General features: G+C 33.8%; 1 protein-coding gene and 1 long non-coding RNA gene across 2 annotated transcripts; both read right to left on the bottom strand.

Annotated features, from left to right (window-relative positions):
- Window positions 1-6,732: 6,732 nt before the first annotated feature.
- On the bottom strand, window positions 6,733-9,267 carry LOC128193273 (uncharacterized). Its single transcript, XR_008244614.1, has 2 exons — window positions 9,014-9,267; window positions 6,733-8,154 (listed from the first exon to the last, which is right to left on the bottom strand). It is a non-coding gene; the product is annotated as an uncharacterized LOC128193273 (long non-coding RNA).
- Window positions 9,268-11,500: 2,233 nt separating this feature from the next.
- Window positions 11,501-22,246, bottom strand: LOC128155685 (target of rapamycin complex 2 subunit MAPKAP1-like). The gene is made up of 12 exons (XM_052817518.1): window positions 22,199-22,246; window positions 21,716-21,895; window positions 20,156-20,244; window positions 19,820-19,933; window positions 17,447-17,604; window positions 17,145-17,314; window positions 16,618-16,794; window positions 13,846-13,955; window positions 13,590-13,697; window positions 13,243-13,377; window positions 12,125-12,253; window positions 11,501-11,841 (listed from the first exon to the last, which is right to left on the bottom strand). Exons 2-12 carry the CDS (start codon window positions 21,847-21,849, stop codon window positions 11,639-11,641), a joined length of 1,527 nt encoding a protein of 508 aa, XP_052673478.1. The 5' UTR covers window positions 21,850-21,895; window positions 22,199-22,246; the 3' UTR covers window positions 11,501-11,638.
- Window positions 22,247-22,261: the final 15 nt, after the last annotated feature.

Genomic DNA, 22,261 nt, shown 5'->3' with positions numbered 1-22,261 from the left:
TGCCATCCTCAAAAAGTCAGGGGGCCTAGGGACCACGACTATGAGTGGACTCGGGACGGAATGTTTATGTGGGGTATATCATATTAGCATTTTCTGTCATTTCAAACATGGTAATGGGCGGGAAAATAAACACGTTAACATCCATGTAGGACAAAAAATGAAATAATCATCCTGTGTTTTAAAAGAAGGTGCAAATGCCAATTGTCTTCATTTTACATTTTATATGATATTTTTTATTTGAATTTACCGCTCTATGTAATAACGTAATGAAATCATGCAGCAGCAAATAGTCCATATGTAGTCGATATGATGTGACAGACGAATCAAAATCATTTTCTTCTCAAAACACTTTCATACAAATGAATAAATCAGTTCAATGTAATACAAGTTTATTACAATGAGAGTGACCGATTTCTGAGGATTCAGATAGTAGTATTCATATTGATGGAAACTTTGCAAAAGTTTTATAAGATACATTTTTGTAACATCTGTCCTTTAGAAAAGTTCAATTTATGAAAATTCTTAATCAAACTGGTGTGTTCGTACAAAGTTTTCATGAACGTGAAAGACTTGGATGCTGAATTTGGGCCATGAATTTCAGATGCTGGAGGAAGTTAAGTTTTTTTGAGCTGGTTAAAGTTTTTGGTGCAGGTGCCCTTTGATGGCCATACCTAAGTAACTACTGGTCCTATCTTCATCAACCTTGCATGGCTGGTGCATCTACTGATACCGATGCACTCCACAGTCTTGGGTGCCGATTCTGAACCATATGTCCCGAATGCTGAATGAGGTTATGGTTTTTGGAGTTTGCCATTTGATAGACAAATCTTGGGTTATCTTTGGTTCAGTCTTTACCAAATTTGGATAGATGATGCATCTTGTGATACTGATGCACTCCACAGACTGAATCTGAGCCATATATTTCGGATGCTGGAGGAGATTAAGATTTTGAAAGCTGATCACATGTTTGTGTAAATATAAGTACTTATTAAAACTTGGATGGTTGATTTAAAAAAAATTAACTGTATAAGTGAATCACAGAAGTACTTCAAATCCTGAGAGGGATTTTGATTATCTATATGCTTAGGCAGGTGTAAGATTTTAAAACAACTCAAATTGTGTTAGGATTTTGGAGCAGGTTACAAAATAAAGTAAATTTTTTTCATACCAAGTCAGACTTAAACAGTTGATATAGCTATGGGTGTGTAAATAGAGATACATGTAGCCTCAGATACAGAGCTTAATCTCAATTATTTTGATGCTGGAGCAGGTGTAAGTTTTTTTAGTTGTTGAAATTTTTATCCTGACTAGCCGTCAGGGTACATTTAACTGTGGGTATGAGACATAAGGCTAGTCCCAGATAAAAGGCCTAATCTCCATGATAACGGATGTTAAGAAAACCTTGTCCTACCTCACTCAAACTTGCTTGATAGATGTGATTGTTGATATATGATATATATCATAACGATTCATATTCCTATGATATAGAATCATATGATATGATATTCATTATATGATGTTGTATCAAATAATATAAAAATGTGAAAGATTATATCATACACTATGATATGCATCATTTTTTGGAATGTAATATAAACTTGAATAATATGATATTGTTGCATATTTTATGATATTGTATCATGTGATTTGTATCATATGACATAGTATTGTATCAAGTCATCTTGTTTGATATGATATTGTATCTTAATTATAATATCATATCATGTGATATGATACAACATATGTGATACAGTGTCATATAATATACAACGAAATTGCATCATTTCGTATAAATTCTCGTTTCATTAATAAGATATGGTATCATATGCTAATATATATATATATATATATATATATATATATATATATATATATATATATATATATATATAATACAATTTTATATCAATCAAAAAAAAATCATATTATATGATGTGATATCATATTATATGATACGATCTCCTGTAATACAATATCGTGCCATATTACATGACACAATATCATATCATGCCTCAAACAAGAGATGTTTGTGAAACACTTATGCCCCCCTCCCTTGGAAAGACCCACAGAGAAAATGAACATAAGTGCAAATATTTGGAATTTTTCTAAGTCCAAGGGGCATAACTCTGTCGGAAATTGCTCTTTTATACCCAAAATCAAACTTGACCTAGATTTTATTTAGAAAAACCCGTATATCAAATTTAATATCAATATGTGCACCCTCTGCGAAGAAAATGAGCGGAAACTGCAAATAACTGGAATTTTTCTACGTCCAAGAGCCATAACTCTGTCGAAAATTGCTCGATGGTACCCAATATCGAACTTGACCTCGTAATATTTAGATAAACCTGTATACCAAATTTTCATTTCAATACGTTCATCCTCTGCGAAGAAAATGAGCCAAAACTGCAAATAACTGGAATTTTTCTACGTCCAAGGGTCATAACTCTGTCGAAAATTGCTCGATCGTACCCAATATCAAACTTGACCAAGATATTATCATGATAAACCTGTATATTAAATTTCATTTCAATATGTTCATCCTCTGCGAAGAAAATGTGCGGAAACTGCAAATAATTGGAATTTGTCTATGTCCAAGGGTCATAACTCTGTCGAAAATGGCTCGATCGTACCCAATATCGATCTTGACCTAGATATTATCATGATAAACCTGTATACCAAATTTCATTTCAATATGTTCATCATCTGCAAAGAAAATGAACGGAAACTGTTGGTGGACCGACAGACAACAGCAAAGCAATATGCCATCCCTTCTTCGAAGGGGGGCATAAATATCACATAATATCATATCATGCAACATCATATGATACAATATAATTTTGTATATTACATTATATTAACTGGTCTATCATTCTTTTTTTTTGACAGCATTAGTAATCCATCTTACTTTAACAACGCATTGTTTGTTCCATTTATGAGGGAAATCGCAGAAATCAAAAGTGTTGTGAGCTCAATTCATGGGTTCTTAAAATGTTCATTATTATATTGTATCAACAAATATGATTAATTTTGATGCTCTGTCTATGAACACTTTTGCCCGGTATGACACCCTTGACACATCACGGGACAGCGGGACCCGTACGGTCTCACCATAAACGATTATTAAAGATATGTTTCAAAAATGTTCAGATAATGCATTCTAACCCATATTTCACAGCTTTAGATTAATACTGTAATTACAATTCTACAAACAAAGATCTTGCAAATAAATTAATCGCCTGGTAAATTAAACTGTATTGTTTTGCTAATAACCCAATGCATATTGCCTGTTGTACCAGCTAGCAAAAACTAATGTTTGTAGCTCACCAAGATGCAGGACATCGGGGAGCTAATGTACCCTCGGCGCCGACATCCTCTTAAATTTTTTGGAACAGGTCCTATATCTAAGTTATTTCCTGTCCTAACTTCACCAAACTTACTCGAATGTTGCACCAAAGGGCTTTATCAGATTTGAATGCTTAGTCGGCGCCAAGAACTTCAGATACTGGAGGAGAAGAAAGATTTTGCAGCACAGCGGGTGCCCTGTGATGGTCATTTAACTTCCTCATGAAAACTACAAGGACAATTGTTATCAATTTTTGGATTGAATCATCTCTAAGATAAGAGGAATCTAAACTGTGATATTAATGATCTTACCATCCCAGTGGCTCATGGGCGGGGCCACATTTTCAAAAATCTTCTCTTCTCCCACTCATGTGGGAAACTACTCTACAAATGGTTATGATATCAATAAAACTTCTAACAAAAATTTAAAAATTCAATTCATGGCCCCTGGGTCAGAGGTGCAGATCTTAGGTTTGGCCCAATATGGCAATACAGTAAAAATGTAGTAAATCTTAGAAAACCTGCTCTTCTTCCATATAAATTTGGGTGAAACTTAATGCATGATCATGGTGTCCATGAAGCCCTCTACAAAATTATGCAATTCATGGCCCTTGAGTTAGGGGTTCAGGTCCTAAGGCGGTGCCAATATGACCATATAGTGAAAATGTATTAAATCTTGGAAAATCTTCTATTCTAGATCTGCTTCCACAATAGTGGAAGATAAACTGTATACATTTTTATGATGTTCATGAAGCCCTCAACCAAATCGTGAAATTGTGACCCCTTGGTCAGAGGTTCAAGCAGGACCAATATGGCATTATACTGAAGATGAATACAATTCTATTTGTTCTTTTGTACTTTCACTGTCGTGGGAAATACTAGTAGACTAAGTGCAATGTTACTATGCACTTATTGTCTATTTCTTAGGTAGCTTAGTGATTGTGGCCATTTTTATAATGTATTTCTCCTTAAGAAGAAATGCTCTCTATAAAAATAAAGAAAAACAATTTTGAGGTGAATCTGATGGATGGTTTATTGACCACCCAGACTCCTCAGTTGTAAAATTCGCGGCCCATGTAAGTCGTACGTGTACGATATATACAAGATAGTTGGTCTTATATACGAAATATTATGTTTTATAAACGATATACGAAATATTATGTTTTATAAACGATATACAAAATATTTTGTTTTATAAATGGCATAAACAATGTATAACTAAAACTGCTTAGCGAGTATTGAGTCGTCAAAACGATATATCAAGTCATACAAACCACATAAAAGAAATATGCAAGTTGTACATGTAGACGAGACAATATGTCGTAATTATGAGATAATAAGTCGCAATTGCGAGATAATAAGTCGCAATTGCAAGATATTTAAAATTTTATAAAAACGAAGCCAACATTTATTTATCCTCCTCCATAATCGAGTCAAACCATCATATTAATCAGTCTCTAGTACTATTACAAGTCTCCAAGTAAATTTAAATTAACTCAGTTGTTGGGCTCGGATCACGTATCTACCTTGGTTGGTCTTGCTAAATATATTAAATGTGCTTTATTAATCCGCAATAATTGTCAAATTGCGTGAAACTCATCCAATGTATTTAGGAAACATATTCTCTTGTATGTTAACATATGTTTGAAATTTATACTATGCCTTAGTTATGTAACACTTGTTGACTTATGACTGTATTTTCAATTTGTATATAATTAATACATTTAATTTACTACATGCAAGGTGTGGAACTGTGGGAACTGTGGAACACTTGATCAGGGGTTTCACCCCCCATTTTAGACTCCAAAGAGTCTAATGTTTATATTATATTGTAATATATGAATTATTGTAAACTGATGGGCTGTATTGCCCAAGGTTAAATTTCTGAATAAATACTTATATATCAAACATGCAAAAACAAATCATAAATAATTATATTAATTATATTATTGTTTATTCATTTTGTTGAAAGTAGGTACGGTTATGTAATACAGTTTGTTTGTAATAATAATGAAAATGCAAATTAACATGTATAGAAGGAATCGTTTTTATAATTTTCTGTTCGAAATGTCCTGAAATAAGATCTTTTTGGGGCTATCTGGTTCCAACCAACGTTATATGTACTTATGAAACATAAGCCGAATACTTGATGATGCTTTTGGGATTATGGGTTAATTAATACATGGTGCATCAATAATAACGGAGCTTGTCTCATGCAGGAAATTACATCATAAAAATAACAGAATCTTGCGCTACTTAATTAACAAGAAGGGAAAAAAATCATTATGTATTCATTTGGGAAACTGAGGTAATAAGAACAAGGGAAGGTTGTGATTAATTTCTCAAGAGACTATGTATACTCTAGGATTGATCACCTATACCATTGCAAGCATGTACACATTAAGAATATATAGCGCACAATTAGTCCTTGCTATCAACCAAATGACAAGGGTCTAATTAGAAAATTAATCAATATAATTATACATACTAGCATGAATTCTTATATAGAGGACCTCATAAAACTCTGGAATCATAAGAATTCGTAGGGGTTCTATTTTCGTGGTATTCTAAGTATCCCTACCGCACTATTTTACATCCCGGACGAAAACAAATTTTCAAATTAAAGGGGCATGGTCACGATTTTAGTCAAAAATTGCTTTTTGATTTTAATGTTTACAATGCTTCAGTAAAGCATTTTTAATAGGCAACCAAAATTTGAGTGCCATTTGTTGAATTATGAGCGAGTAACAGAGCTTACAATTCTTTGCTATGTAAACAAAGCGTTTGTTTACATTTTGAATGTTTAAGTGAAAATTCCAGTTTTAGACCTCAAATAAATGTGTTAATCGTTAAGAACTGTTTATTTATGCTTAAAATGAATAAGAAGATAAACAAATCAGCTTGAAAAAGATTTTTTACTGGTATATTGAACCAATGTAAACAAAAACAGGGCACGAGCCTTGTTTACATGACGAAAAATTGTGAGCCCTGTATCTTGCTTAAAACTCATCGACGGCCACCCAAATTTCATTTGATCATTAGAAATGCACTCCTAAAGCATTGTAAATAATAAAAGTAGAAAAATAGAATTTGACCAAAATCGTGACCATGCCCCTTTAAGGATTAGTTTTTTACTGAAACTGAAATAACATCCCTACGAATACGCAAAAACCTCATAATCCACGAAAATTGTCCCCGTGAATTTAAACGATTGCACAGTAATTGCGACTCTTTCTATGTGTGCAGAAATTAAAAAAAGGACAGTAGTAACTCGTATCAATAAGTATGGAGTTTGTTTTGAAAGTTCGAAATTCTGCTTAGATACTAACAGCCTTTGATATGTTCATTCCTTCTATACGTTGTCATTGGCAAAAGTTGTAACTATGGTTAAGTTCACTGGTGTCCAAAGCGACGACCATCTGGATTTTCATTTTTGTTAATGTTATATCATTTGAATTAGACAGTATAGAGAATACAATTTGTCAATAAATTAACAAACACATACTTACTGAATATAGCCTTTTGGGGATATAAAAAGTGAGATTACAAAAGAATCTTTAGTTACTTAAAAAAGTCAAACTTTTGAAAAGCGATGTACACGGTTCGGTATTCAGTAATGAATAATTATGTTAAAAGTATAAGACATTGCCAGGGCACAAAATGCAATGTTGGCAATGTGCTAACGTTGTTTCAAATGCCATTGAAATTTCGCGCAAACTAAAATTGCAGGAATCCAGGTGATGTATAAAATATTTAAAATTTTATTTTAAACTAACGGGTTTTTTTTTAATCAGTTCGCTGAAGGTGTTTTACCAGTTCCGTAACCTTCGTTGTGATTGGTTGTTGATTCACCCGAGAAAAGAGTACAAAAGAGATGCAAATCCCGCATCCCAATACATTATAGATCAAAGTACTTAAGTACTGACGGGAGTTGATTTTATCGATTATCATTTATTTTAAAATCAACTTATCTTGCGTGGCAATTAGTTTCTAGTCTGTATTTAAATTACGCACTTTTTTATAATACGAATTTTCATTAGACTTTTCAGACAAGAATTTAGAGAAACCCCATATGAATCCTGCTGTGTAATATTTAAAGATAGATTTCAAACTATGTATTAGTAATCGAAACAATTCTAAAAATTGTATGAATCCAAGCACTATTGATATTGAACTCCAGTCTCGTTCAACCAGACGCTCAGCTGTCTCCGTTAATCTCCGACAAGCATTTACGGAGACAGCCGAGCTTTTGGTTGAACGAGACTATATTAAACTCTGGCGTAGGAATACATGAGACTACATAAATATCTAAATTGTTCATATTATATAAAATCTCACTATTTTCAAAGTGTTTATAGATAAGTTTCCTTGAAAAAACAATGCTTCAGCATACAGTACATCGAATTTTTTCTATTATATTCAAGAACTAAGACTTGTCAGCGGTGATGATTTGTGCTTAGGTCCAAACACTGTTTCACTTTCGGTTTGCCAGAGTGACTGCATAGGAGAGTTGATTAATTCAACTCCCATAAATGTTCGTTTTGTTTTGTTTTGTTTTTTGAAATTCTGGGTATTTTATTTTTTATCACTTCACAAAAGTTCAACGTGTTTTACCAGTTCCGTTACTTTCTTTCGTTCCGATTGGTTGTTGTTTTCTAAATTTCTTCCGTTCAATTGGTCGGAATAGGTGAGTTGTCTATCTCCGCTGTGCTTTGATTGGTCCGTATTTGAGGACACGAAGTTCCAGTCATTTCGCTTTGAACCACGTGGTTTAGAACACAATTTTGTCCCTGGTTCTTCCGACATGATCTAAAAACACAGATAGATAGATATAAAAAAAATGTTTGTGTATCTAAAACTTTTGCAGAAAAATGATAATTAATAACTAAATTAATAAAACCAAGATAGTTCGAAAATGAGCAACGTAGTTCAAATAAAGAAACATCCAGAACCTCATATGGCCATAATTAGTCCTGACTTTTAACCCAGTTCATTTTAAACAGTAACAAGGCACTGTTTTCAGGTATAACATGAATGACAAAACTGTTTAATTTCTTTCCACTAGATGTTTTAGTTTTATTCAGTAACAATGGTTACAGCTATATTTTATTGACTACAAAAGTAACAGGAATGACTGGCCTTTTTAGCAAGGGGGTCTTATTTTATTTGGTTGCAATGGTTACAGCTATATTCTGTGGGTGACAAAAGGTAGCAGAGGTGTCAAGCCCTTTTCTGTTTAGCAGAAAATTGATTCACTCTAAACCCTTATTCTAACACTAAACTTAAACCCTAAACCTAATTTAACCCTAACCTAACCCTCACCCTAACCCCAACTATTCCTATTCCTAACCCTTATCTAACCTAACCCTAACCTAATTTGTAACCAATGTTACCAGTAACCACTGTAACTTGTCACAAGTACACCAGAGTTTGTAAATTATTCACAATCAAGCACTGTAACCAAAGTAACCACTGTTACAAAAAGTCAGGACTAATTTCTGGCCATTAATGTACGTATAAAAAACCTTACTTTGGTCTTACTTTACCACAAGCAGTTCCAATGCATTTAATGAACAAGTATCAAACATATACCGGGTATGCGTTGTTTATATTTACATGAAAAGATGCTCTTTTCTTGACATCAGATTAATGCTTAGTAAAGCCTTACCTGGCGAGAGGTCGCTTTGTCAGCATGCACGCTCGCATTCACTCCAAACCCCGACTATAACCTAGCGTTAGTGAACTTCAAAGCAGATCAGATACAAGAACCTGTTCACATCCAAGGAATGGGATCTTTTATTTTTAGGAGAAAATCTGATTAGGGTCCATATATTAATGATAAAATACCCGTTTCGTTCCGGGTATAGCTGTCGGCTTATATAGGCTTAGAAATCGATCCTAGGGAAACCGCCTGGTGTATGTCACGGCAAATAGGGAAAGGGATGGCTCGTTCTGGTTTTTTAATTAATACTTAATGAGCTATGCCAATAGGAAATGAAATTAAAATATTTGTGGATGAACTGCGCAACACAAAAAAGCAGAGGTGTGTTTAAAAAGCCGACCCACGTACGGACTAGTTCTATTCCCAATTAGATCTTTCGAACCTTTAATGTCTTTCATTTCTAAAGGAAAAATTAATTAGAGTTCAAGCCTATTAAAATATACAAAGGTTTAGTTTTTGTCAAAAGAAGAATTGACGTGTAAATACTAAGTATACATGATGCTGACAAGTTCATGTGACGAACGAATGCACAATCGGTTCCATGTACGAATGTTTTTTCTTTGAAAAATTCGTATAAAATGTAACTAAAATAAGTAGCATATCCAAAAACTATCTATTTATTACGAAATAAGACGCCTGTCTTTGCTCAACTAAACAAATCTCACCAATGTCCCACGTACAGTAAAACTCGGCTATAGCGAACTCGTAGGAACCATTGGATTTGCGTCGCTATATCCGTAATTCGTGAAGACCGCGCGCATAACGAATTCGTAATGCTCAGCTAAAAAATTCTTTATGTACATGTTCCTTTCCATATGACCATCATTTATTTATTCAAGCATTAAATAAACATATACACTTTTAGTCTGAAAATAATTGGATTGGAAATTGAAAAGTGTTTGTTATTATAGATTCATTTAAACAATTAACCTGATGTCGCTATGTTCGTACTATATGGAGTTTACTGTATGTCGTATTTGCTCCCCCCCCCTTTTTTTTTAAATAATCAGTCAAAATAAGTATTGGGAAACTTATTTCCTTACCTCAGTATTTAATCATTAATGGTTTCAGTTTCTATAGAAACATCAATTTGCAGGCAAAAATCTCATATATTGACAATAAGAGGATTTAATTAACAACTGTATTTAGTTCTTACTTTTCATTATGTAGACGTAATCTTTTTTGTAGTGATATAATTAAAAGGTCCACACAGATCTACAGGTGCACTCGACCAAGCTAATGGGGATTACACGATAAAATATCGGGAAAAAAACTCTGCATCATGTATAAAAGTGCCCAATGGCATTCACTTACGGTAAAGATAATTTAATCACAAAGAAGAAAAAATATTTATATGACGGCCAGATTAATCAATAGCAATCTCTATTCTGTGAGTATTTCAGTCAATACAGAGTCCTCGTGGGTTTCTGACGAGGAGTCGGATTTGGTATAAACACACAGAACAAGGGGCTTTGAAGAAGCTTCGTGCTTTAATAATCCGATGACAAACGATCGCAGACATCGCTCAGTCTCTCCATGATGGATGGAGAATCTATGCGTGGAGTAAGCCAGTCAGCTTCCTGGGAGGTTTCGGCGAATCTTCTGCGTCGAGAGCGGCGAAAGGAAAATAAATAACTCCAGCATGGGGGAATGTACACCAACAGATCACGTTAACAAACCTTTTCATCAAAAGATTTTTTCCAAAACAGTGTTAATTTTGTAGGTGGCAACGACGAACAATTTATGTATACATGATGCACATAATTTTTTCTTTTTTTTTTTCATTTCCTATTTTTTACTTCCGTGGATTTTTCTTTCGGAAAAAGTTTAGTTTTGCATCATTGAAATATGATATGCAGTAGGGCACAGACTGTGACTTAATGGATAAAACTTCTTTAACCTCAATCATGCAAACTCTATTTCCATTAGGAAAAGTAATGTGTGAGGTGATGAAAATCTTTGGACATGTAATAGGATGCTTTTCTTTTTGCATGTTCATCAGAGCAGTTAGGATACGCTTGACATAAAGAGAATATAGCTTGTTCGCTGTGGATTTATACCCAGCAATATTTTTTTTCTTTTTCTTTTATATATTTGACAATTCTCAAAGACTACAAATCAAGATCTCAATTATGTCAAAATGCAGTTAACCTAAACAGTTTTTTTTATTGTATTTACGATCAAATTAATTGGCTAACTTTTTTTTAAATAGGAAACATCAGCACATTTAACTTTGAAATAGAAAAACTCATAATTTATCATCAAATATTTGCATGTACACTTCGAACACATAATATATTAAAAAAAAAAAAAAAACGAAAACAAATGTGAGATCCTTTAATATACTTTGAAATAGAAAAACTCATAATTTATCATCAAATATTTGCATGTACACTTCGAACACATAATATATTAAAAAAAAAAAAAACGAAAACAAATGTGAGATCCTTTAATATACTTTCTGATTTCAATACACATATATTTCCTATATAAACATGCCATATGCATATGTATTTCCAAAAACAACTGCACCTGAGGAAACTGATGAATGGTAATATTACGGCGTATTTGCTAACTAAATTTTAGCGACTCGCGTTTCTTAAGTTTTCGCTCCTTGGTGGCCATGTAATCTTTTCGGACAGGACTCAGTCTCATTTCCAGAATGTTTTTGATTTTTTGCACTATTTCATGAGCGACGTCATCATCAGCCTCAAAGTCGTGGTGCTTATAGCTGTCCTTGTCTGTGAAATAGGTCAGGCGGAACACAGATTTACCTGCCACACCAGAGATAACAATGTCAGAAAAGACAATTCTTTGTACATTAACTCATTACTGGTTTGAAAAAAAAAGCTTTTGGTAATCTAACCTTTGAATAGACCATATTGTGACTAGTACTGTTGGTTCTTTTTTACAAATAACAATCAAATTTTCTAAACCTTAAATACCAGTACTTATTCTGTCAAAGAATCATTGATCAACTTTATAAGAAGATAACTAGGTATACAAATTATCATTATTACTTTGAGAGAGTGAAGTAAAAGAGACTTCTTAGCTTACCATTTTTATCTTCTATGATGTCTGCTGAGGCTATGGTGTCTGCTAAATATGTAGCAGCCTTCTGCCTCAGGAACTTGACTGAACCTTTAGTACCCACTGGATCAATCTCGATCTTTTCCCCACTTATTCCTACAAAAGACATTCTAGTTACAATAACACTGATCCACTTCTACAAAAGCCACAAAAAAGCATAGGTGCAAATGTACGTTGACTCCAGTAGATCACAATACTTTCATTAGAAATTTACAATACATGTACATGTGTTTGCAACCCCAGGGATGTTATTTTCTTATTCAGAAATGACACTTGATAACAATATTTTGAGAATTTCACATATATCAAGCAGAGTTATTACAAACACAGTGCACAATTTAATACTCTGGTACATTTTCATGGCATTTTTAGTTTGATCATTATCTCACAAATTTATTTCAAATGTAATTTTTTTACTTATACATGTATATTCAAAAATATTTTGAATTTAATAACATTCATCCCATGTTCATGAATGTATCCATCCCTCTGCAAATTCAGACTCACTAAACAGCTTTGCATTTCACTTCTTAGAGGGACTTGGACACGATTTGAGCTCAAATTTTTCAAAATTTATTTTTTCAATTTTATTGCCTATCATGATTAATATGGATGATTATCACGCTTTGTCAAAATTTAAATGTCAAATATAGAGTTACAAGCAAGTTACAGAGGTCAGAATTCTTTGTTTTGTAAACAAAGCTCGAGTCTTTTTATTGTTTACGTCTGCATTGTATTGGTATAAGTTTCACTCAAATGTTGCTCTATGTTGTTGATAAAAGTATTCAGGAACACATTAAATCAGTTTATTTTGTTGCCACTAATTATTTTGTGAAAGAAATGACAATTTTTTTACTTTAGTACATTATTTGTTAACAAATATAAGATTCGAGCTTTGTTTACACAATACCAGTTTCTTTCCTCTGTATCTCTCTTGTAACTTGATTTCTGTCATTAAAATTTTGGTTATTCACTCAAAACACACAAATAGATCATTTGATACAGAAAAATTAAATATCAAATTTTTCATCTTAAATTTTAAATTACATAATGAAAGAATATTTTCTCAATGGAACAAGCCTAACCTAGTTGGACCTCCGTGTTGGTCCTGAGTCGATGAATCATGTTGACGATGTAACTCTTGTACTGATGGCTGGTCAGTGAGTCCGCTATCGTTGACACATCTCCGTCCCGTTCCTCCTCAAACTCACCACGAGTACCTGTACAGCAAACCAGTCAAATAAACATGTCCCATTAACTCAGTTTGAGATAGAGTCTAACCAGATACTAAGGGAACAAACTACATGGTATTTGTAATCTACAGCAGTTAAAAGCTAATCAAGTTATTGTATATCTTGAAAAATATTTCATTCCATCAACATGTTAACAAGTCATCACTAATTTGTAAAACTACAGCTTCTGTTCTACATACTGTTTTCACGGACGAGGCAGAACTCTAGTGTGTCCATACTGGCCAGTGTAGCATCGAGCTCTAATGACACCCCGGGCTCGCTCTGTTTCTCAATGTTGTACTGCTGACCTACATACAAAATCGAAACCTATTACAAGCACAGGTATCTCGATATTCATGGCAAATGAGCCACAGTTGGATCTAACAAATCTGCTTTTTGAGAATCACTTGTAATGTAATGTGTATATTAAATGTAATTTTTATTACTGCATCATACCTGGCCTTATTTTAACTTTTCTTCGTTTTAATACCCTCTGTAAAATTTCTCGAATAGTTGTGTTCATGTTTTCCACTTGGAATTTGTTGAAGCCTCTGTTTGGAACATATCTGTAACAAAAAATAAACAGAATAAGCACTGCGTTTTTCACTTAATTTAATGAATGTGATTGATGGCTTTTAATTTTAAGCTATTTCATATACATGTAGTTCAATTATTGGTATCCAAAATATCTCAATGACTTCTATTAAGGAGATACATGCTAAATTATTGGGGAAGTCTTTAAAAGATTTTCAACATGATGGGGTTATTGATGAATTCATAATACATGATATCAAAAATTCAAAATTGTTTGCAATATCAATTATAAAGAAATACGGATTCATAGTTCATTTTAAATACTGGTTTATGCATCAATACAGCTCAATTCAATGATGGAAATTCTTTGCTCATTATCATGATTTACTGTAAGCCAACTACATGTATAACATGTGTCATCTTTCATTTGCAAATAGCCATGCAGTTCAGAATGAAACAAGTAACATTACCATAGATGTTTACTGAAGCAGCAAGACAGAACTTACACAGTAACAATGTGTGTGGAGACAGAACTTACACAGTAACCACATGTGTGAAGACCGAACTTACATAGTTACCACTTGTGTGGAGACAGAACTTAAACAGTAACCACTTGTGTTGAGACAGAACTTACATAGTAACCACTTGTGTGGAGACAGAACTTACACTGTAATCACGTGTGTGGAGACAGAACTTACACTGTAACCACGTGTGTGGAGACAGAACTTACACAGAAACCATATGTGTGGAGACAGAACTTATACAGTAACCACTTGTGTGGAGACAGGACTTACACATTAACCATGTGTCGGGAGACAGAACTTACACAGTAACCACATGTGTGGAGACAGAACTTGCACAGTAACCACATGTGTGGAGACAGAACTTACACAGTAACCACATGTGTGGAGACAGAACTTACACAGTAACCACATGTGTGGAGACAGAACTTACTGTAAGCCAACTACATGTATAACATGTGTCATTTTTAATTTGCAAATAGCCATGCAGTTCAGAATGAAACAAGTTACATTACCATAGATGTTTACTGAAGCAGCAAGACAGAACTTACACAGTAACCATGTGTGTGGAGACAGAACTTACATTGTAACCACTTGTGTGGAGACAGAACTCACACAGTAGCCACATGTGTGGAGACAGAACTTACACAGTAACCACATGTGAGGAGACAGAACTTACACAGTAACCACATGTGTGGAGACAGAACTTACACTGTAACCACTTGCGTGGAGACAGAACTTACTGTAAGCCAACTACATGTATAACATGTGTCATCTTTAATTTGCAAATAGCCATGCAGTTCAGAATAAAACAAGTTACATTACCATAGATGTTTACTGAAGCAGCAAGAGAGAACTTACACAGTAACCATGTGTGTGGAGACAGAACTTACACAGTAACCACATGTGTGGAGACCAAACTTACACAGTTACCACTTGTGTGGAGACAGAACTTACACTGTAACCACTTGTGTGGAGACAGAACTTACACAGTAACCACATGTGTGGAGACAGAACGTAAACAGTAACCATGTGTGTGGAGACAGAACTTACACAGTAACCACGTGTGTGGAGACAGAACTTACACAGTAACAATGTGTGTGGAGACAGAACTTACACAGTAACCATGTGTGTGGAGACAGAACTTACACAGTAACCATATGTGTGGAGACAGAACTTATACAGTAACAATGTGTGTGGAGACAGAACTTACACAGTAACCACGTGTGTGGAGACAGAACTTACACAGTTACCACTTGTGTGGAGACAGAACTTACACTGTAACCACGTGTGTGGAGACAGAACTTATACAGTAACAATGTGTGTGGAGACAGAACTTACACAGTAACCACGTGTGTGGAGACAGAACTTACACAGTTACCACTTGTGTGGAGACAGAACTTACACTGTAACCACGTGTGTGGAGACAGAACTTACACAGTAACCACGTGTGTGGAGACAGAACTTACACTGTAACCATGTGTGTGGAGACAGAACTTACACGGTAACTATGTGTTTGGAAACAGAACTTACACAGTAACCACATGTGTGGAGACAGAACGTAAACAGTAACCATGTGTGTGGAGACAGAACTTACACAGTAACCACGTGTGTGGAGACAGAACTTACACAGTAACAATGTGTGTGGAGACAGAACTTACACAGTAACCATGTGTGTGGAGACAGAACTTACACAGTAACCATATGTGTGGAGACAGAACTTATACAGTAACAATGTGTGTGGAGACAGAACTTACACAGTAACCACGTGTGTGGAGACAGAACTTACACAGTTACCACTTGTGTGGAGACAGAACTTACACTGTAACCACGTGTGTGGAGACAGAACTTACACAGTAACCACGTGTGTGGAGACAGAACTTACACTGTAACCACGTGTGTGGAGACAGAACTTACACAGTAACCATATGTGTGGAGACAGAACTTATACAGTAACAATGTGTGTGGAGACAGAACTTACACAGTAACCACGTGTGTGGAGACAGAACTTACACTGTAACCATGTGTGTGGAGACAGAACTTACACGGTAACTATGTGTTTGGAAACAGAACTTACACTGTAACCACTTGTGTGGAGACAGAACTTACACAGTAACCACATGTGTGGAGACAGAACGTAAACAGTAACCATGTGTGTGGAGACAGAACTTACACTGTAACCACGTGTGTGGAGCGGTTGTTTGCAGGTGGAGGAATGTCTTTTTCTACAAGAGCCAGCTTTGAGAAACCAAACTTGGACACTGGTTCTCTATTGTCTAAACTTGGAAAATCTGTGTCCACCTCACCATCATCTTCAGCAATGTGGAGACAGTACATCTCAATGTTTTCACTGCAATGTTATTTGATGAGTTACAATTCCAAAATTTCTAATCCAATCATCATTTACATTTAATACATGTATCTTTCTGAAAGTATGACAGATCTACTATATCAGCACCAATTCATCGTACTGGTGTTAATTCATTGAAGGAAGCTGGGTGGTCAACAAATTAACCATCAGATCTGCCTAAAGCTTTGACGCATATGGCCATAATTTAACATTAATTCCAAATATTTAAGCTTTAAAATTTGACCATTAACCTATCTTTATACAGAGATCTTCTTTCTAAAGAGATTAAAATAGTCTAACAACAGCCACTACCATTGAGAACTCTTGAATGTTACTCAAATCATCCTCACTTAAGTTTAGGTTCCCTTCCTTCATTTGTGTACTGCCAGCAAATTAGGCCAATCAAATCATGGATTTTGGCTGATGCCACAACAATGACTGTAATAGGATACTCCCTCTCTCCAGGAGGGCACATGGTCAAAAATATATCAATCTTCTTAGTTGGAGTTCCAACACTGGCCTTTAAAACCAAAATTTGAAATAATAAACACTAAATGACAATAAATCACATACAGTTTTTAGAAAACTATTTTTGTTTTAGGATTTCAGACAGAAATAAGCAGATCAATTAAAGCCTATAGGCTTTACACACCCTTCCATCAAACTTTGCATATTCCAGAAATCGGTTTTCTCCTGAACTGGCATAATTCTCAATTTGCTGCGATAATTTGGAAGCTTTTGACAGCTCCCCTGGATCAGAATCTGGGTACGGCAGAGATTTCTTTTCAAACAGGTGCCCTTTATCTTCAGCTACAAACAAAAATTGTTGGTGAAAAAATGTAAAAAAGATATCATTATATTTAACTTTGCATTATAAACATGAAGGCATACCATACTAAGAAAAATTTTCAATCCCATTTTATTTTTGCCACACTCAACCACATAGTCAGTGGAAAAATGTAAAATGCATCATCTGACAATACATGTATCTAAAATTGAAGCATGCTGAGCTATGTCTCTTTCATTTTTGGTTGCCAAAAGTCTAATTAAGGTCTTCCGTTTCCAACGGAAGACCTTATAGTGATTGTAATGTTTCTTTTTATTATTATTATTATTTTTTTCCCCTTTTTGTCTTATGAATTTCTCAGAGATGTCTTGATGAATTATTCTAAAATTTTCAGGAATGACTGTAAATATAAACATCTAGAGGTTTTTTGTAAAAGATTTTCTAAACTCACTTCCGTTCGTCCGTTTCCTGTCCCGGGACAAAAAGCTTGTCACCTCGAGATGTCGGAAACGATAAAGACTTGAACATCCAAACTTTGAGGGATGATAGACCTATAGTTGTAGATGTGTTTAAACATTTTTGTTTTGTTCGGCGTAACTTCCGGTCGTCACCGGAAGCTCTTCAAATTTTTTTGTTTTTACGTATTTAATTTATTTTCCATAGAATAAAGATATGAGTATAGATCCTTACAAATGTCATCTATACAATGTAAAATAAACAAAAAAATTCTACTTCCGGTGAGATATCTCGATTATCACAGGAAGCTTTTTTAAAACATATTTTGTACCCGCAAGTTCTCAGGTACTGTAAGTGATCAAGACACGAAACTTTTACTAATCATAGACATTTGATTGAAGATGTGTTTAAACAGTTTCATTTTGTCTTCCGTCACTTCCGGTCCACAGCGGAAGAGTTCAAACAAATCAAACTGTTTATCCGTAAAACTGTTTTTCTTTTATAGTTTTAGCTACTTCGATGAATAATAATGTAAAATAGGAAAGTAACAAGATATAAAAAATTTAAATTTCATTTAGCACTTCCGTTTGTCCGTTTCCTGTCCCGAGACAAAAAACCTTATATCGACGAGATCTCAAAAACGGTTACGACTTCAACAACCAAACTTTGTAGGATTATAGACCTGTTTATGGACACGTGTTAACACTATTTTGTTTCATCCGGCGTAACTTCCGGTCGTCACAGGAAAAAGACTCAATTTTGATATTTTTAAAAATATTTTGGTTATTTAGCATTGAAGTAACATTTTAACTATAGAAATACAAAAAGTCATCTACACCTGGTAAAAAAAAGTTCTACTTCCGGTGAGACATCTCATATATCTCAGATAGCCTTCTTTTTTAAAAACAAAGTATAAATAAGATCTCAGAAACTGTGATAGATCAAGACACAAAACTTATATATATATTATATCCATTTTCTGTTTACAAGATAACTGGATTTTTTGTGCAGATTAATACATGAGGAACGGAAGACCTTTTTGTTGCTATAGCAACAAGAGTCTAGTTAATTATTATTATTTCTGAGAGAATAAAGATGATCAAAGTAGATAACAAGAGGCCTATGGGCCACATCACTTCCAATAGTAACTTAGTAGTTTTACTTTATTTCAGGAGTCAAAATCATAAAGATTCTGTGAAAAATATGCTAAAGTGGCAGAAATTTCAAAATGAGGGAAAACTAATATAAAATGAATCAGAATACACCGATTTACAAAAATGAGTGACCAAAACAACTTTTTATATAGTTCTGGAAAAGATAAAAAAAAATGTGAAAATTTTACTTGTAGACACACATACAGATTGAAGCCAGACAAAGAGTGATCTGAAAAGCTCACCTAAGCTTTAAGCTCAGGTGAGCCAAAACTCTAAAAATTCTCTCTTTTTAATTTAGTTTATTTTGCATATAAACCAATTTATATATTTATATGAACAACAGCATCATTAAGATAATCTTTTTTTTTTTTTTTAAATTCCTTCTCATTATTTTTTTTTCCATTTCTCTCTCATTGTCAACTTTTTTTTCAAATCATATTGATTCATAAAACACAATGAAGAATTTCATTAAAGTATCTTAATTCTGGAAAAAAACAACAACCCAGGATTGAGATAAATTTCTAAACATCATTACGGAATGCTTGTTAGCTAAGTATACTTATCCATAGGAATATTTTTAAATTTATCATGAAAGTGAAAAAAATCCTGTGAAATAGACAACATATACCTGTGTAATCTGATGGACAGTCTCGCCATGATATGTTTTTGACCTTTCGTTGACTTTTCTTCTCTTTCTTTAACCTCTCCAGTCTCTGTGCAGTGTTAGATCTCAGTCTGTGTCCTGTTGTGTGAGCAATGAATTTAGCATCTTAATCTAGTCACATACAAAGATTTTGTCCTATTAGCTTAAAAAGATTTAATTTACACTATTATAAACAGTATGTGTACAAATATAGAGTAAACCTCCAACAATTTCAAATATTTTTTTGAAGATGAGTTTATTTATTGTATTATAAAGCAATTGTAGAGTTAAAGTGGTAGTCTATATGATGTAAAAAGTTACCATATCCCATGTCTGGAAGAATATCGTAAGATGTAGATAGTTCATGATCTGAGAATTCTGCACCGCTATCGGTGAAGGATCCATCTAGCCTAAATAAAATAACATGCAGTGAAACAAAAAGTGCCTCAATTAAATAAAACCCTCTAAAGTGGTTCTTAGAGAATGAAAGGCAATGAATATAAGTTTGACAGCTTAAGGTCAGAAGACACGTTCCTCAATTTTAGATATCTTTTTCCGGGAATTTGTTAATGGTTTACTACTACTTTGACAAGCTTTCTTGCAAAAAAATCGGGGTACCTTACCAGGCATTTCTGCATTATCCTATATAATCTTCTTGAAAATACACTTGAATTGCTGATATAAAAATAAATACATCTACAGCACTGCGAAATTCACTAAATTAGAAAAATATCTCCGCCGGAGTGGGGCTTTGAACTCACAACCTCTAGAACTTATATGCTTCTGGCAATGAGCGGCCACAGTTCTAACCACTCTGCCATCTAGACATATAACCAATTACAAGTAAATTTTGATCATTTTTAAAGTATTTATAAAATTAATATTTTTTATTGGAACTCTTTATTACGACGAGATACAAAAAAGATTCTCAAGGAACGTGTCGTCTGACCTTAAATAAATGTACTAGGTAGTTGAGCTTAAGGAGTCTCGAGGGAGAACGTTTCAAATATACGATTTCCTTTAATTCTTTACAGTGATAGGTGAACTTATGAGTAAAATATTTGCAAAATATACAGTAAATTGAGCGGATAGTTTATCTGTTTACCGCACTCAAATTCTGGGGGTATGTCCCAATCATGCCCGACATTTTATATATGATTATATAGAAAAAAAGGGGGTTTCATTTCAGTTTCATATGTAAAAAATATACAAACATACAATTTTCTTTTAATTTTCAGCGATGGAAGGATACCGTATAAATACACTTTTTGCCAAATTAAAACGAAATTGACCAGATAGTTTTAATGCTATCCGCCCTCATAGTTTTGTCCTATAAACATGTCGTGCCAGCCATTTTACATATAGAATTGTATAGAATACAAAGATGTTTACGAATCATATTTAATTTTATTTGTAATAGATAAAAAATACCTAATTTCTACTCACACAGAACATGAAAGGATCGTGCATTTGTTTTTATTTTGCAAATAATATTTTCAATTTTAATTATTGACACTGCAATAAAAAATGCATGACGTTTATTTTTGTCAATTGTTACGTCAAAGTCTCAACTGACGTCAACCGGAGACGTTGACTCAGACGTGGATACTGTCGATTTTTTAGAAGCGGTTTAATAATTAAAATACTTATGAACATTATTCTAACAATTCATTTCACTAAAAATAATTTTTATATAAGTATTTTTTAAAAATATAAACATTATATGATAACCTGTATATTTGAACATTTTACTTCACATATGCGTTTTACGACAGTAATGCAAAATACCCTGCACAGAGGGCGCAAAATTTTAAACCTGCGAGCGACCTTAGTAGTATAATTAAGAAAATCAAACAAATCTTTATATTTTGCATAACATACCTGGAAACTTTTTTGCTTTCTCTGTCTGTTTCATCATTTTCGATTATCAACTCACACATTCCAGTATCATCACTTGTAATGAATGAGTTTCGAATGTGAGCCAGAAGGAAACCTGCATTGTCCATCATAGCCATGATTGATACTATAGGAGTAGCTCTCTATTTAAGGAGTTGTAACATACTGTATTCAAAAGAAAAATAAGTATTCTTATTATATACTTGCTATAAAATACCGGGTTTTTAAATATAATATATTTAGCCTCCTACAGCAATTTTGTTGTTGTCCTTAAGCATTAAGACAGATATTATTCTGATGTAAATTGTGCATCCCAGATAAGTGCAGTGTTCTAAACACTGAAGGAAATGTAGGTAATCCCTGCTACTGTTTAGACAAGTAAACACATTGGCAATTTACTATATACAACAGCTTGTATAAATATGTTATTCAAAATATACGTTTCACAAGAATTTATCAAATTTTTACCTTTTCATAAGCTTCTTCTAGACCCTTTCTGCTCTTCTGTCACAGAAGGTACAAAAGATCATT

This window comes from Crassostrea angulata, chromosome 7 (genome assembly GCF_025612915.1).
Source record: "Crassostrea angulata isolate pt1a10 chromosome 7, ASM2561291v2, whole genome shotgun sequence".
Taxonomy (NCBI): domain Eukaryota; kingdom Metazoa; phylum Mollusca; class Bivalvia; order Ostreida; family Ostreidae; genus Magallana; species Magallana angulata.
Note: the sequence above shows the minus strand (reverse complement) of the source record. Positions and strands in the feature narration are given on the sequence as shown.

Bases quoted from the DNA above. Each gene is read 5' to 3' on its own strand.
- LOC128155685 (XM_052817518.1), bottom strand. From the start codon at position 21,849: ATGGCTATGATGGACAATGCAGGTTTCCTTCTGGCTCACATTCGAAAC. The intron at 20,245-21,715 runs GTATGTTATGCA...TATTTTATTTAG, and splicing joins GAAAGCAAAAAAGTTTCCAG to GCTAGATGGATCCTTCACCG. The intron at 11,842-12,124 runs GTAAGCTAAGAA...CTGGTGTGGCAG, and splicing joins CATCATAGAAGATAAAAATG to GTAAATCTGTGTTCCGCCTG.